The sequence below is a fragment of the Larus michahellis genome, chromosome 4 (genome assembly GCF_964199755.1).
Source record: "Larus michahellis chromosome 4, bLarMic1.1, whole genome shotgun sequence".
NCBI classification, from domain to species: Eukaryota; Metazoa; Chordata; class Aves; order Charadriiformes; family Laridae; genus Larus; species Larus michahellis.
In genome coordinates this window covers 50235346-50252171 of record NC_133899.1, presented here as the reverse complement: position 1 = coordinate 50252171, position 16826 = coordinate 50235346, and the positions used below count along the sequence as shown (strand labels likewise).

At 40.5% G+C, this 16826-nt stretch overlaps 1 protein-coding gene across 1 annotated transcript in view; it reads left to right on the top strand.

The window, feature by feature from the left end:
- SPTBN5 (spectrin beta, non-erythrocytic 5) overlaps window positions 1-16826 on the top strand; it is a 97797-nt gene that overhangs the window by 20606 nt on the left and 60365 nt on the right. Inside the window, exons 16-31 of the mRNA XM_074584643.1 lie at window positions 39-326; window positions 966-1212; window positions 2078-2217; window positions 3226-3325; window positions 4218-4388; window positions 4481-4645; window positions 5399-5625; window positions 6199-6385; window positions 7659-7859; window positions 9033-9149; window positions 9764-9927; window positions 11481-11613; window positions 12397-12542; window positions 13279-13393; window positions 15369-15479; window positions 16642-16821. Of these exons, the coding sequence (XP_074440744.1) occupies window positions 39-326; window positions 966-1212; window positions 2078-2217; window positions 3226-3325; window positions 4218-4388; window positions 4481-4645; window positions 5399-5625; window positions 6199-6385; window positions 7659-7859; window positions 9033-9149; window positions 9764-9927; window positions 11481-11613; window positions 12397-12542; window positions 13279-13393; window positions 15369-15479; window positions 16642-16821 (2692 nt within the window). The remainder of the gene's footprint in view (window positions 1-38; window positions 327-965; window positions 1213-2077; window positions 2218-3225; window positions 3326-4217; window positions 4389-4480; window positions 4646-5398; window positions 5626-6198; window positions 6386-7658; window positions 7860-9032; window positions 9150-9763; window positions 9928-11480; window positions 11614-12396; window positions 12543-13278; window positions 13394-15368; window positions 15480-16641; window positions 16822-16826) is intronic.

Sequence of the window (16826 nt, the reverse complement as noted above, 5' to 3'; positions counted from 1 at the left end):
TGTGCATCCAGTTGAATGTGTTTTATTTCCTCTTGCAGGATTAAGGACACCAACCCTGCAGAGAGCAGGGCCATCACCGAGCAGGTGGAGAACATGGAGAGGCTTCTGGCAAAGCTCAAGCTGGAGACCCAAAAGAAGCGGGACATTCTGCAGCGGGCCCAAAATCAACAGTTCTTCCTGCAAGACAGCCGCAGGCTCCTGTTATGGGCAGAAGGCATTCGGGAGAAACTGAGCAGTGAAGAAATGGGTGTAGATGTGGCTTCTGCAGAGCAATTGCTGAAGGAACACCAGGATCTGCTGAAAGAAATTAGGTCTCAGAAAGAAAGGTAGAGAGATTCTATCAGGGTGGGCAGAGTGGGGTCATATGACAACAGTACTGTGAAGACAAAACATGTCTATTGTGTACATATAAATTGTGTATAAAAGTGATGCCCAGAGTTTATTCAAATACTCTTGAAACGTAGTGTCAAAAGGAGACTGCAGAACGCAAAATCCAGTTAGTTTTTGCATAGTTCTCCTGATGGCTGATGAAGGACCTGTGTGTTTGGAGTAGTATTCCTCAAGCTCTCCTGACACGGATAGTGCCATCTGCATTTGAGTTCTTCTCCCAGTCCTTCCCTTCTGAGGCCTTATGCTTCCAGTTGCCATCATCTTCAGTTCTCCTTCTGCACTATTATGAAGCTACAGACACTGGGTTGTCACTCCTCTCCTTTTTAATGAGAAAGCCTGCTTATATGGGCTTTCAATTGAAATGGGGAAATCTTACTTACTGCCTCCAGCATGTATCCCTGACCAACCAACCAGCTGCACTTTGTAGTGCACAACCATGGCTAGCAGGAAGAGTGAAAGCTGGGGAGGGGAAGCTTAATGTCTAGGCACTGCCAAAATAGCCAAGAGCTGTGATGAAAGAGAATTCATATTCCCTCATGCAGTGAGGTCTCACTTTTCTTTTTGACTCTGGGAAGATTTGTGCAGCTGGAAGAGCTAGGGCGCAAAGTAATCCACGAACAACCCAGTAATGACAGGACCGTAGATGTCCACCAGTCCTTGGAGAGACTTGCTGAGGAGAACAAAGAGCTGGAGAAAATGTGGGAACAGCGATGGAAAAAGCTGCAGGATGGCCTGGAACTGCAGAAGTTCAATAGGGAGGGAGACCGTATCAATGCAGCCCTCTCTGGCCATGAGGCCTTTCTCCGGGGAAATGACCTTGGGGTACGTACAGCAGCTGATTTTGTTTTCTCCCACTTTGTCTCCCCATCCAGGGAGTGGCAAAATTTTTTTTTAATTAAATCAGTTTCCTTATTCTTACAGTCATGGCATTTTAATACTTGGAAACTAGACTTTCAGGTTCTTATTAATGTTCTTATGTTCTTACTCATCTTAATGAAAACGAAGCTCATTATCTCTCAGAAAAAAATTTGAAAACCAGCTAGAGTTGTGATTTGTTGCTGTGTTTGTACATGTCTGATGGCTTATATATAATTGACTCATCAGTTTGATGGCTAACCATTAAGACAAAAAAGATTTCTGCTTGAACACAATTAATAGGTTTTTTGGTGAAGTAAAAACCCAACTTTAAAAAAATAAAGCTTTTTGTTTTCATTGAGTATTGACCATTAAATCAAATGAAGGGAAAAAACAAATGCAGACAGTATTCACAAGATCAGGGAAGGAGGAAGTTGTGGTATCTCACCATCTTTTCTGTTTTCAGCTGAAACTGATACTTCAATACTTTTGCGTCAACTAAGTGGAACAAATTTTTACTTAGTTATGGCCTTTCGTCTTGCATATACCTAGATGTGCCAGAGTGCTGGCATGAACTCTTTTAAGATTTTCTTAAAAGGTGAAAATGGAACCATAGTGGAAACACTGAACACAAGAACCAGATATGATACAAACCTAAACACCTGCAGCTTGTTTATAGCCCTGGACATCCTTAGGCATATGTAAAATGTACACTATATCTCCTGCTTGACAGAGAAAGGGGGAAAATAAGGTCCAACTTTTTTTTTTCATTGCTACAGAAACAACGTATGACCAAGAAAAAGCTTGATCGAATTTTCTTTCTTAAATACAGGACCACGTAGATGCTGTTCGAAGCCTGCTGAAGCAACATCAGCAATTTGAACAAGTGCTGATGGTGCTGAAGAGACGAGTTGAAGCACTTAATGAAAATGGGGTGAACCTAATAGAGAATAGACACTTTGCATCTCATGTGTGAGTCCAAACTCCTTCCTTTTTTATTTAGCTTTAATAAATGGTCCAGTGTGATTAGGGTGAGGTTAAAAACTTTCTTTGAGCCAGTATTTAGTTGACTTCTGAGCTGTGATCTGCTGGATAGGGAGGGAGAGGGAGGGTGAAGGGATTTTTTCAAAAAAATATGAACTTCCTGTGCTCTCAGGACAAATAAGTGAAATGCTTTAGCTTAAAAGTGGCATTTGACAGAATGCTAGAATAATTCCCCTTATACCATAAATTACATATAGTGTTAAAAATTCTTTAATGTAAACTCATTAAATGCCTACATAAAACAAATTTTCTTTCATTTACCGGTATCATAAATTTGAATTAATATTTGCTGTTTAAAGTTAGAGAAGATGTCACAAGGAAATAACTCATCAGGAGCAACTCCTTCATGTTTTTGTTGAAGCTGGACTATCATCTGTAGTTCCTTTACTGTGCTAGAGCCACTGAGATCTAGTAAGGGGACCTCCGTACAAACAAGAATTAGAAATATAGGGTCAGAATAGACCTCGTGGGTCAAAAAGACCATGTTCTTATGATCACAAGTGATAATGTCTTGAAAATTCCCTTCACAAATTTATAAATCTGTTCTTAAAATCTGATTTCTTGCCAGCACTACTACCATTAGAAGGCCATTCCAGAGCCTCAATGCACTTGCATCACCAAGAAAAATATCAGTTGAAGTGGAATATTTGGGGAAGAGAAAGGTCTGGGTGTTGTAGCTAAACATAGCTGACTGCAATTTGGTAATGTAACACAGCCATACAAAAGGAAAGTCCAGAGCAGCTAGCAAGCAATAGCTGCTTTCCAGATGAATCCAGCATGGCCATGGGACAGGGACGTATATCCCTTCATCCTGTTAACAGAGGTGTTGAACTAGTGTTGAACTAGATTCCATTTATATCACAGTCATGACTACAGTACAACCAAGGGGAACCAATATGACTAGTACTGCATTGGACTTCCTGGTTTTTTTGGTAGTATTGAAGAGAGAATGGTCACTCTCCGGCGAAGGTGGGAGCAGCTGGTACAAAGCAATTCTGAGAGAAGACAGAGGTTGTTGGATTCCCTACAGCTGCAGGTAAAAGGACTGATACTGCAGATTTGGTCAAACATGTGTGAAGTAATTTTATCATTTGCCTTAATATGGGACAAATGTCAAACTCCTGAGCATTCGTACTGCAGCTCACTTTCTGTTTGCCTATGAGACAGAGAATTTCACTTTCCAGGGAGTGGGTGGAGCACTGTTGATAAATCTCACCAAGCCATAACCACAGCAAAATACCAAAAAAAAAAAAGGAGATATTGAATGAAAAAATATAAACAGAATATTTTGTCTATTGGACAATTTTATTCTGCTCATTTCTTATTACTGTTCTGAACCTTAATAGTTTGTCAGAGTTACTTACAGTAACCGTACTTTTGGCACCTAATTTAGCTTCCAGTGCTGAGATGCAAAGTTATACTGGAGGACACAGGCTGCCCAGAGAGGTGGTGGAGTCTCTGTCTCTGGAGACATTCAAAACCCGCCTGGGCGCATTCCTGTGCAACCTGCTCTAGGTGAACCTGCTTTGGCAAGGGGGGTTGGGCTAGATGATCTCCAGAGGTCCCTTCCAGCCCTACCATTCTGTGTTTCTCTGATTCTGTGATTCTGTGTGACCGTACCACTTATGGTTAAAATAGTGTATCGAAAATGCAAACCTTCACTGACAATTAAAGGCAACAGATTAGTAAATGTGGTAAAAAAGGGACTGAAATATTACTCTGAGGGCTTAAAAACTCATCAGTGGTTCAAGATCATACCTCTTCAATTACGAGTGTTGACTATGTAGAATAATTTTTATATAAAAATATATCACATTTCCTAACTGTTAGGAAAAAAAAATCAGGACTTGATCCTAACAGCAAGGATGCGCTGCAAACCTACACAGAAACTGGTGTCAAATCAATTTAATCCTGTTTGTTTCTGTAAGGAGTTTAATCGTGATGCTGCTGAGCTTTTGATATGGATGGAAGAGAAGTACAAGATTGCATCGGATGAATCCTATCGTGATCCAACAAATGTTCTACGCAAACTGAAGTGGCATGAGGCTGCTGAGAAGGAAATGATGGCTAATGAGGAGCACTTCGCAACACTGATAAAGGTGAAGGCACCTTTAGAGCTAAGTCTTCCATCTTGTCCCAGACTTCACAGATGCTGATCTGCTCAAAAAAATGATGTGCTATGTTTCTCCAGAAAGGAAATCAACTGATTCAAGACAACCATTATGCTGCAGTTTCTATCCAGGAGAAGATGTCAGAACTTCAAAAGAAGTGGAAGGAATTGTATGGCAAGATGATAGAGAGAGGTGACAAGCTGAGACAAGCTGGGCAGCAAGAACAGCTCATGGAACTGCTCCAGGTCAGGGAGTGGTGGGGAACAGAGGGGAGGAATTGCCTAGGAGCCTGGTTCCTCTGTCATGTGGTTCTCACAAAAAAGAACAGGATACCATCCAGATGAAAGTGTATTTTAAGGTGTCCATTTTGCCTACAGTCTCAGGAGAAACTGTATATAACACTGACCAAGCTCACTCCAAAGCTACGAGCAGGGTAACGGAGCGAGCACAGCACCAAGGTATAAAGCTGTTGAACTTGGGCTCAGCACTCCATCTGTGTAGTGAACCTGTACTGGGAAAACAGTCAAAACCCTCTGCAAGGATCCATGCTGTGCAAACATAACTGCTTGCTTGGAGTCAGTTTGGGGGTTAGAGAGATTGCACAATATTAAGTACATTGGCATCCAGGCAAATTGTATAAGAGGAACAATGTGCTGTGAAGCTCTTTTGATACCAGTATGTCAATGAACTACTGTTGTGTTGTAGCTACAACCTGAAGCCTTTGAAGATGGATGGTTTTGTATTATGTCACTGAAGATAGTTCCAAGAGACTGTTTTTAATTATGTGCTTTAGTGTCTCAGAGAGAAGAGTACTCCAAAATAGTATGCAAAGTAAAATATTACCAGGAGATGCCTCTTAGAGACACCTGGCCATCATGTTACCAAGAAAGGATTTATGGATTTAAAAATTGTGTCCCGAAAGCTGTCATGGGAGGTCTGAGTGAAAGAAAATGATGTTGAAAGGTCAGTACAAGTGTGCCGTAATCTTTTCCTGGCAGGATGCCAAAAAGAAGATAGAGAAAATTGAGAAAGTTCTTCAGGAATCTGAGACAGGCCATGATTTGCGCTCCAGCCGTGATCTACTCAAGCAGCACAGACAGCTGGAAAATGAGACACGTGAGCTGGCAGAGAAAATGAACTCTATTGTATCTCATGCAAGGAAAATGGCCACCAATCACTTTGACTCCCAGAGGATTCTAGATGAAACACAGAAATATCTGAAAAGGTGAGGTGTCACTCTCTTTTTGTCTCCACCCCTTGTGACAAATAACATTTTTTGTTCTACCCTCTAGAAAATGCCTTTCAGATGGTTAGATTTAACCCATATTCAGGAATGATTTCTCCTCCCAGTTGTACCACAACTGTGCTTTGATCTGCACCTACTCAGATGCCTGTTGACCCATCTCAGCCTTTATTACTGGACCTTGCTTACTGCCTGCTGCGCTCCTCCTCTAGTCCTTTGCTTACCCATAGGTAATCCACTGCTTTCTAAGAGGTGCAGGGATCCACCATTCAATAGTGACTAGTTCCTTAAAACGTCACAGGAGAAGCCTAGGACTTCAAAAGTGTAAATCACTGTTCCTCTGCTTACATTTAGTGTTATTGTATATGTCTACTTGCCCAAAGCAGCCTTCTGGAGAAGGGATTCTTGTATGTGCGGCCAGCAGTAACCATTGAAATTTAATTGCAAAGAAGCGTCCAGTGTTTTCTAATCTTCACAGTGGTATCATAGCCTAATTCCCTTGGAAGAATCAGGATAAAGCTTTGTTTTAACATATATTTAATGGATGACCCCTAGGTTTGAGTCTTTGCAAGCACCTCTTGATGAGAGGCGTAAGTTGCTGGAAGCTGCAGTGGATCTCTATGAGTTCTACCATTATCATAACATGGAACTGAACTGGATTAATGAGCGATTGCCTATTGCCCATTCTACCAACTGTGGGAAGTCCTTGGATGTGGCTCAAAGCCTGTTGCAAAAACACAAGGTAACTCATTTAATCAAGCATATTATAGCATGTTGGCACATTGCATTTCACCTCAGCCTGCAAACCAGTGCCTGCGCTGTTCTCCTTTACCTTCAGGAAGGCCATTGCAAGCAAAATGTGTTGCCCCACTTTCAATTAGTACATTCACTGTTTCCAGCACTAGCCAAGCTAAAATGGTTCCAGTGAGTTGAGAGAAGTCAGCAATGTGGTGATGATTTTCAGAGGAAACATGAAAAGTCCTGTTCGAAGTATTATTATTATGAGAAATTTTATATTTCTTCCCATTAAAAGTGAATAGAAAGCTAGTGTACCTCACACTAAATAGGAAAAACAAGTCTTTTGCTTTTTGGGTTGATCTGGGTTGAATGTTTTGACTGTTTTATGCTCATCCTATTTTAGTTCTGTGCTTGCTGCTTCGTTATACATGCAGTCTTGAGGTATGTGCATGCTAGATTCTCTAAGAGACCACTAAACAGCCATTTAATGTTTATTTTAGTTGTGTACTTCTTGTAAAATGGTTTGAACAAGCCACAGTCAATATATTTATAAAGACAAGTTAACTCTGATTTCTGGAGAGTTCGATTCTTTGTAGCAGTTCCTCAACAGCCCGAGGGGCACCTCAGAGCTGCCCTGCACCACAGGCAACACTGATTTTGCAGTATCTGGATTGCAAATTCCATTAGAAAGTTTGTAAGACCAGTGAGGAGGCTTTATGGAGCAGGACTCTTAATGATTTTCATGGTACTGTTGACAATGTCTCTCTTCCCATCATCCTCTAGGCCACTCATCTGGGATGTTTTATTTTTCCATCAGCAGCTTAACACTCTTTTCTGAATCCCCCACCTTTCTGTCTCATCCCTTGTTCTGCTCCATCTCTGGGCAGAGACCCTGAGATGCTCCCCTGGCTGCTGGGCAGGGGAAGGGGCAGGTATATGGTAAGGGGAAGGGGTAGAACCATGCCAGAGCACTACGCTGAGGACTTCGGTGAGTAATGCTGAGTGTGTAGGGAAGTTAAGGGATGTCTGATGCCTCCTTACGGACTCCTATCTCCTCCCTTAATGGCAGCACCAAGAGCAGAGCATTGTACAAGCAGGACTAGGACCAGTGGCTGAGGCTGCAACTGTTGTAGAAACAGACAGTCTTTGTGTCCACTGGCTATACTCTGCCCACTGTCACCAGCTGGCAGTTTTGATTAGGACTAGGAGCACATAGACTTTCTTTGTCCTCACATACTCTTCCTTTATTCTTATTTTTTCTTTTATCTCATTATCAGGAACTGCAGGCAGAAGTGAATGCCCACAAACAGCAAGTCCAGCGGGTCCTGGATAAAGGAAAGACAATGGTTGTAGGCCAGCATCCATCAGCTCAGAAAATAAGTGAGAAATGCCAGGAGCTCGTGACTGCCTGGCAGGGCTTGGAGAAGGCCTGTGAGGAAAGGATGAAGCAGCTGCAGCACTCAGTTGGCTTCCAGGAGGTACAAATTACAGCAAAGTCCTTACACAGTAGCTTCTTCAGACAAACAAGAGGACCGAAGTTTTAAAGTGAATAACAAAACAGCTTTGCTGGGACTGATATTCACTTCAGTTGCTTGAGGCCAGACTCATGGGAATGGAGGGCTGGGTTGCGTAGCTGAATGCAGCCCCCAGTCCAGAACTGCTGTTCTAGAGTTTTGCCTTGGACTCTGTACCCATTCAGAGCACTAAGATTATGGTTGTGTGTAGAAGACACATTTCTCCTAGTAGTATCTCCTTTCTCAATATCTTTATACAGCCTGAGGCTTTGACTTAAGTAATGCAATGGATCCTGAATTGACCCTTCATACTGGAGACTTATGACAAGGAATTCAGAAAAGACAGGATCTCTCATGCCATCCAATCTTTGCCTAATCCAGGCAACAATGGTCCAGGCAACAAAATGATACTGAGTAACCGATAACACTCTCTCACTCTGACAGAGTTAGGACTTTCAGCCCTATTATTTTCAACAGGATACTGGCCCATTATGTTAGTCTGTTTAAAAAAAAAAATAATTGCCTGCAAATATTTATCTTAGTAGTCCACATTTTCTGTCATCAGTCGGTCATGCAGAAGTGCAGTTCTTCAGATAACACATGCAGTTTTGTAGACGTAAACAGCATTTGCACGGGCCGACCTAAAGTATGTTCCCTGGGGAATTTGGTCATGTGGCTCTTATTTACTCCGTCTATACAGCTGTCTATACTATTGGCTTTATGAAGCCTGATTTTTATAGGTGACTTGACCTTCTCAGGAAGGTGAAGGGAAAATATCACACTGATATTATACAGTTAACCCCTGTAAAGGGGTAAAGGTAAAGGAAAAGTCAAGTAAGGATAGTGATGTGAAGAAAGAGAAGTGAGACAACTTGAAACTTACTGCTTTGATGCCTGGAGAAGACCTTAGTTATCCTGCACTGAAGTCTTCCATCTGTGGCCTCCTTCACTTTCATATGACTTGGCAGAACAACAGTGTGGAATAGTAGTTCTTGGCATTAAATATTCTTTATTTGCTATTTAATAAAACATCACAGTAAATCTTACAGTGCATTTAGAATTTATTAGGTCAAATAAATGACATGAGTATTTTGAAAGTTGAGGTAGAAACTAATTTGCTTTCTCTTTAACTGATAGTTTTTAATGAATACTTCAGACCTGGAGGCTTGGATAGCAGAAAAACATCCACTTGTGACAAGCAAGGACTATGGTAAGGATGAAGATGGAACACTGAAACTCCTCAAGAAACATAAGGTATTTCTCTGCTTCAATTCTGTATGCTGGCCTGATCTTCTGGTCTGTCTGTGGCTGTAAAATTTTCTGTCTCATTGGTACTTAAGTATCCATCCATCTACAAGATATTTCACATTGATGTGTGTCTATGTGTGAATGGACTGATAGAAGAGTTCAATGCAGCTTACTAATATGGTTGGAAAAAATGTAATTTGGGGAAAAAGGAGAATGGTGAATATTCTCATCTTATTTTTCTGAGGCCTAAACTGACTGAGATCTGCTTTTCAGCCTCAACAGGTGCATGCAGAAGCCTTATTTTTTTTTTTTCCCTAGAATCTAAAATCAAAGATAGAGATAGTGTATTATTCCAGGAATACTTTTATCTGCCTAATAGTGCATTAGGAATTTCTCATTGTCTTTATTCACCTAATTTGTTTGAATTTGTGTACACTTTTTTTCAAGAAAAAGTTGCTAGAAAATGATCTAAAATTGATCAAGTCCTGGAAACATCACATGCTTCCAGAAAGTTTTTCTCCTGTTTTAATATCTCAATGCCTACATCACAGGCTGGTACAAAAGTTCAAACAGTGTGTATGTTGGAAAAGTGGCTCTCAGTCAACTCTTTTCTCTGCCAGGCACTGGAGCATGAGATTGCCATTTACCAAAATTTGATGAAAGAACTGAGTGAAAGTGCCCAAACTCTTCCTCTTCTGGGCTCCATCCAGTATGTTGAGGTTGATGCACCAAAGGAACAAGTTCGTTCAAGACTCCAGGAGCTGCAGGAACTAGCAGCAGCAAGGTATAAACTAGAACTGCCCCTTGGATCCTAGGTTTGATTCAAAGCCCAGTGAAGTCAATAAAGGTTATTTCCAGTTACCTCACTGTAATTTAGATCATATCCATTATCTCCCCTTTTTTCAGTTGTATTTGGGAAATCGCTTGTTTCTGTATTAGAATTCTGTGCACCTATGAGCTTTTCATTGTTGCTAAGCGAGAACTCTACATTTTATTCAGGGAGTTTTGCTACGTATTAGGGATTTGAAGCCCCCAGCTTTCCTCTTTACCCTTCATCGTCCTCCTGTAAAGTGACTGGAGATGCCAGATTCTGACTTGCCTTTGTGGTATTTGGAGTCTACTATCAAAAGGAAAAAAATGTTTTTAAAAGAATTCCTTAATGTTGCTTGAAAATTACTTAATTCATTACATAGCAGAAGGCAGATAATTACAGTTACACTTATCTTTATGCCCAGTGGTTGTGCTAGTATAGGAAGGGGTTTATTCTTAAATAAGTCATTTATTTTTCATTTCATTTCCTTTCTGTTATTGTTACAGTAAGATGTTTACAACAGGACCATTTACTTGTATACAGGGTTTTTAAACACTTCTGGTTTGTTGTCAGGAAGGAACAAATGTCTGAACAGTTTAGGTTTTTCCCCCACAAAAATTTCACTCAGAAAAGGAATGGGGCTCGGCAAATAGAGTAACAAATCAATGAATCTGAATACTAGAATAATTAAGCCTAGAGGAAATGCTGGTATTTTATCTTTTGTTTTTATTCTTGTTTACAATTATAAAAGTAAAAGCATCAATAGAAAATCCTGTGAATGAAAAGTTCAGAAAAATGAATACTCAATCTAGAAATATCAAAGTGCTTGTGTGTGTTGAACCCAGAAATGTTTTGTGTTCATTCATGCTTGATGTTAACCTGGGTCTCATGGTGCCTCATTGGTGCTCTGGTTTGTACCTCTGGTCTGCATTTCCCTTGGCGGGCTGGACTCTCTCAGCAGGCTACATCTCTTGTGGTGACCATTTGTGATTCAAAAAGCGAAGCCAGGTTCATCTTTCCTGGAATATTTGCACAATGGCCAGGCACTGTTAGAAGCTGGAAAATTGGTATTTTCTTTACTGTGGAAGGCCTGTAACATGTCAGGCTATATTGTAAGATACTCTAGATGATCAGAAATATGCGTCAGGTTGCAGCAATTTTGCTGAACAGGCAATATGAACAGAATTGCATAAAATGGCTTTCATAGCACTTGCCTTCCTGGGGCACCATCCTCAGAAAGATTTCTTTCTCATTTCCATAAGTACCACAGTTATTTTTAGAAAGACAGATCAGGACAGATCTGGAAAAAAACCAAGGGTATTCTCATGGGAAGGTAAAAAACCAACCAACAAACCAACCAACCAACCAACCCACACTCGCCCCCCCAAAAAAAACCACCAAAAAACAAAACCCCCAAAAACAAAACAAACAAACATTTTGTGGATAAATAGGAAGAAAATTACTGATTGCCCTCCTCTTGTGTTTCTTTGGTCTAATTGTATTGTCTTGTCTCTTTCCCCTACCAGAGGGAAGAAGCTGGATGAGACTCTTGTCTTGCATGAGTTTATACGAGAATATGAAGATCTGCAAGACTGGATCACTCATCAGAAACAAACAGCCAGCTCTGAAGACTATGGAAATGATTATGAACATGTCTTGGTCAGTTTTTTGAGTAACAGATCATAAGTCAACCGAACTGTACGCAGTGAGACCGTAAAAGATTCTAAGGTTGTCCTTGAAACCTTGTAAGACAGAGTAAGAAATAAGAATAAATAACTGGGAGACGGGAGGAGAAAGGGTAAAGAGTGGGTGGGAGGATTGATTCGATATGACAGGCAGGCAGCATTGCCTAACACTTACATCCTGTTACTATGGGGGCTGAGCTGCGTGAAACAACTGCATGCTAAAATGTCTACGCCTTCAGAGAGCAACTCCTTTCTATTTTTAATAATCAGATATTTCAGTGTGTATGCACATCTACAGCTATACCTCTTCACATAGCACAGAAACTAATCTAATGTCAGCCCATTAGAAATCAATAGCCATTCAGAATCCTCATTTTTATAATTTATTTCAAAATATCTTGTGTCCTAAGTCTTAAAATTGGACTGCATTATTCAGTTGTAGTACTGAATACACATTTGCATTCATGAAGTGAAAACATATCACTTAATAATTGAAATCTATTGTGCATTGGATGTTTGTTTCTATACCCAGTAATAGTGCTTCTGCCTCCCATCTGCATCACAAACCTCATGTTTTGCTAATAGTTTGTAGCTCCTCATAGCCTTTGGAGGTAAAATCCAGTCATTCTCTGCAGTTTCTCCATCTCCAAATATGATCAGCTCTCTTTTGGCTGTGCTCTGATAGCTGAGCAGGTATGTTTGGGAAAAGAGGGCACTCAAAATGCCTTTTTTGTTGTTGTTGTTTTTCCTTCAAAAGCAACTTTGTGCCAAATATAACACATTCCGACACCAGTTGGAAGCAACCGGGAAGAGAGTCATGGCTTGCCAGCAGCTGGCAGACAACTTGCTGAACTGTGGACATTCTGAGTCCCGGGAAATTCGGCAGAAGCAGAAAGAGCTAAGGTAGGAGACTTGTGTTAGCTCTATAATGCTTTGTCCTTTCAGTTCACTCTCAAGGACGAGGAAGTGAGAAGGAATTAGAAAAGGATAAGGCATGTCGTCCCAATTCTCTAATTGCAAAATATGTGGTTTGCTCATTGGAACAGAGCTGCTGCCATGCCTCATTTAAAAATAGACGACTATAATGCAGACATTATCTGCTTGCTGATTTGGCTTCTTGTAAATTGCATCAGAGGTGTTTTACAAGTAAGGGGTGAATGAACTTCCTTTGCCCTTTGAAACAGGATCACCTAACTGAAAGGCTAGAAGTTTAGTTGCTTCTTTGGTGCTTCTGATTTTTGAGTTTGAATCCCATGACTGCCCTGCAGGACAACACTGAGTTAATCGGAGCTTTTTATGTCTGGCATCCGTCCAAAGTGGCCCAAAAGAGAAGCATGAAGGAATAGTAGGGTCTTACTCAGTCCTCCAAGTCCTGCATATAAAACCTGAAAAGCATATTGGAGAGGTGCGCCCTTATATAGGACCATCTCTTTAAGTGCCTGGAGCAGACAGGAGGGCATGGACGGAGTAGAGTGAAGGACATGCTGCCCTTCAGAGAATCACTCAGGTAGAATTTAATGTCAGGAATGAAAAATAAAGTAAGAGGAGGTCTTGTTTTCAGTCTTTCTTCAGACTGTTAATCTCCTTTACTCCTAGTTTGAATGTTTTACATGTTTCTTTTCCTCGTCCTCCCTTTTAGGAACTCCTGGGAGGAGCTGTTGGAAATTGCCAGATTACGAGGTGAGCGTCTGAGAGATGCTGAGACGATTCACAAGTGTTACCAAGATTTGACAGATGCTCTGGCCCATATTGAGGTAAAAAATAATGGGAAAATCTCATATAATGAGAATTTCATTTCAACTTAATTTGTGGATGATTCTCAGCATGCTTACTGCTGACTTCTAAAAAAAACTCGCTAAGAAACCTATGTGATTACTCATGGTGTTAAAAAAAAGAAATCCTGGGTAATCCTTAGACGTCTGACCGGTCAGCTTATGAGAACCACTGGTGAGACCAAGTGCAGCTAGAGTTGCTGATCTGTGAGATAAGCTGAGAAGACCAGGGCTTGAACTAAGTTGTCTCACAGTGCAATGCATATAGTAATATTGTTTGTAGTCATCAGGCCTGACTAAGAAACTGTTTACTGCCTCATTTTGGTTCTTCTTTGTACACTATTGTAGCTTTATGTGCTGAAGAAAGACCTGTCTTGTGAAAAAGGCATTTGTCTGGATTACAGTGACCATTAGCCTGGAAATTGTCAGGCAATTGTGTGACCTGATGCAAAAAACTGAGCCAAAAAACTTTTCCTTTCATTTCAGTGCCCACTACTGGCAATAATCTCAAACAGTCCCAGCGTGAAAACTGCAGGGAGAAGTCCCAATGAAAATCTTCAGGCTGCTGTTCTATCTGAGCATCCTGAAGAATTTCACGGTGAAATCACATCCTTGCTGTAATGAGAGGTGTGGTTTCCATAATACAAATGCGTACAGGAGGAGGCAATCCAACAGAGCTTGCACTGTTTGCAAGGCAACAGGGCTTTGTTAGGTTACATGCAGTAGATTTTCTACTTGCTTGTGCTGGCAGAGGCTGCCTTATTCAACTATTCTGTTATTCCTGTTTTCTTTCCCTGTCATGAATGGAAAATCAAATATCATAATATTTCACTGTATACCAGCTGGGGTTTTCAGAACCTGGTGCATATTTAACTTCAATGATGAAGTAGCTAATTCTGTGGCAGCGACAAGGGATAGTTCAGAAACACTTCGCTGACCATGCTGATTTTGGCCCAGGCAAACAAATACACACCTCTTGCATAGCATCTTGTTAATAAGCTTCTCTGCTGACTGGGAGGACAATTCAGTCATCTTGCCTGTCCCTTCCTGTGTACCTGCTGGTCAGATGTCTACCAAGGAAAGCCATTTCTTATAGAAACATAGTACTAGAAGATCTTGCTTAAGTTACCAACGCCAGTGCCATCATATCACAGGCAACTACAACATGTATCTCCTTTTACAGCACCTTACCAAGATGTGTTGTGGGTATCCCAAACCAGCTTGTGAATCTGTTACAGAAATGTACTTATCCAATGGTTAGAAATGTTCTTCTAGTTTTCACCTAAATTGACCTGGAGCGAATTTCTAATCATTTTATTCTAGCAACAGTGTTGTCCTTCAGCTGAAGTGCCTTTTCTTTTTGCTTGCTGTTTCCCAGTGCATGTCTGTGTAACAACTAAACTCAGAACCTTTGTTGACCTAAATAAATGTTTAAGTCTCCTTTTATGTGATGGTTTCTCTGTTTCTCTCATCTTAATGGTAATCTTTCTTTGCATATATGCCATTTTTAACTGATCTTTCCTGAGCATACGTAATAAATTTTTTATCTAGAAGGGGTTCACAGGTAGATCACCTGTATTGCAAAGGATGGCCTGAAACTGTTGGTTGTTAATGCTACTTTAAGAATTCACTATATGTCACTGCAGTAGCTATTCAAGATTGCCTCTCAACTCAAAGCCTGGAAGACATTCTATATTGTCTGATCGAGGAAAGACTGAATATCTCTCTCGGTCCAGTTGGGTAGCTTAATCACTAAGACACTTACAAGTGAGTTACTAGGACAGATGTACTATGACAGATTTTTCCAGCTTCCTTTTACCTATCATACTTGAGTAACCCAGGATGTTCTTAACTGTGCAATGTGAGTTGCATTACACAAAATTACTGAAGTAGGCTTGTGATGTGTTTTGCTTGGAAGTAGAAAGTTACAAAGCTTTCTCTGATTTCTTCCTTCCAGGAGAAGTCTAAAAGTATTCCAGATGATGTTGCTAAAGACATGAGAGGTGTGCAAACCCAGCTCCGGAACCATGTGGCCCTGGAGCACGAGCTCTCTGGGAATGAGCAGCAGGTAATGAAAGTCATTTGTGGTCTTTAATGTGTGGACAAAATTCAAGTTTCCAAGATAATCATAGTAATAATTTGGTATTGTGAACCAAATTATTACAGGCTCTCTCTGAGAACCTGGAAATCTCTAAGGATCTTCCTTAGTCTTCTGCTTTTTTAGTATGTTCAAGGTTTGATGGTAATGATGAAGTACGTCATTTAAAACCTTACAAATAAGGGAGATATTGTAACGAGCACTGACTATTTAAGTGATTCACAGGGATATTTTTGATCACTGTTTGAAATGTATGATTATGCCAGGCTTTACGGTGTGTTTACCCCCTTCTTCAAAGTGTTAAGGGTGATTACAATGAAAAGTCCAGAATCTGTTTTATGTGCAGAGAAATGGAATATTCATTGAACACAAAATGCATTGAATAAGTATAGAGAATTATAGAAGGAATGATGGGGCAGCAGTCTGGAATTTTCAACAAGTTTAGAGGGGTAGGAGTTAGACTGTGAAAAGAAAGGTTTCATTATACAAACTTGTGAAAAGTTTCAGCTCATGAGAACAGCTGTTGTTTAGAAAGCTTGCTTGTATATAGGAGATTCGCTTAGCTTCAACTAGACCAATAAAAATAGTGTGAGTTTTCTCATCATTCCTTTGTTTAGTAAATGTAATGGTACAGTTAAAACAGCATGTGTCATATTAAGATTACTGAAGTAGTTATCCCAGTATCATTTATGAGTGGCCTTACATCTTGGCCTTGTGGCAGATATCACTAGAACTGATCCCACCTGCTGCTTGTTACTTTTAAGATTAAAGAGCATGAGATATGCATGAGGAGAATGTAGTCACAGTTAATCTATACAGTCACTGGGGAAAACAAGGTATGGTTAGCTATTATTTGCATTACTCATTTAATAAATGGTACAGTGAAAAGGAGAAACAAAATCTGCCTGCCTATTTGAAAAAACATCATTGTGATGAGCCTTAGCGAACACTGGATGTCACTGTTATTCCATAGAACTGAAGTCAGGGAAGCTTTTGTTTAGCATGAGAAAAGTTAGGTCAGAAAATGTTGCTTAAACTGTAGTTTCATATACAATTAACATAGCCCTTATCATAACTTTTCTGATATTAACTCGATCTCTATGACTCTCTCTTCTTTTGTCCCTGTGTATAGCTGCAGGAGCTGATCCACTCTGCAGATCATGTGCTGACCCATTGCTCAAAGAAGCAGGTGGAAGACCTGAAAGCAAAGCAGCAGGCAATAGTGACCAACTGGAAGGCCCTGAAGTCTAAAGTGGAACTGCGCAAGAAAGTTCTGGAACAAGCATACAAGTTTTACCAGTTTCAGGCACACGTAAG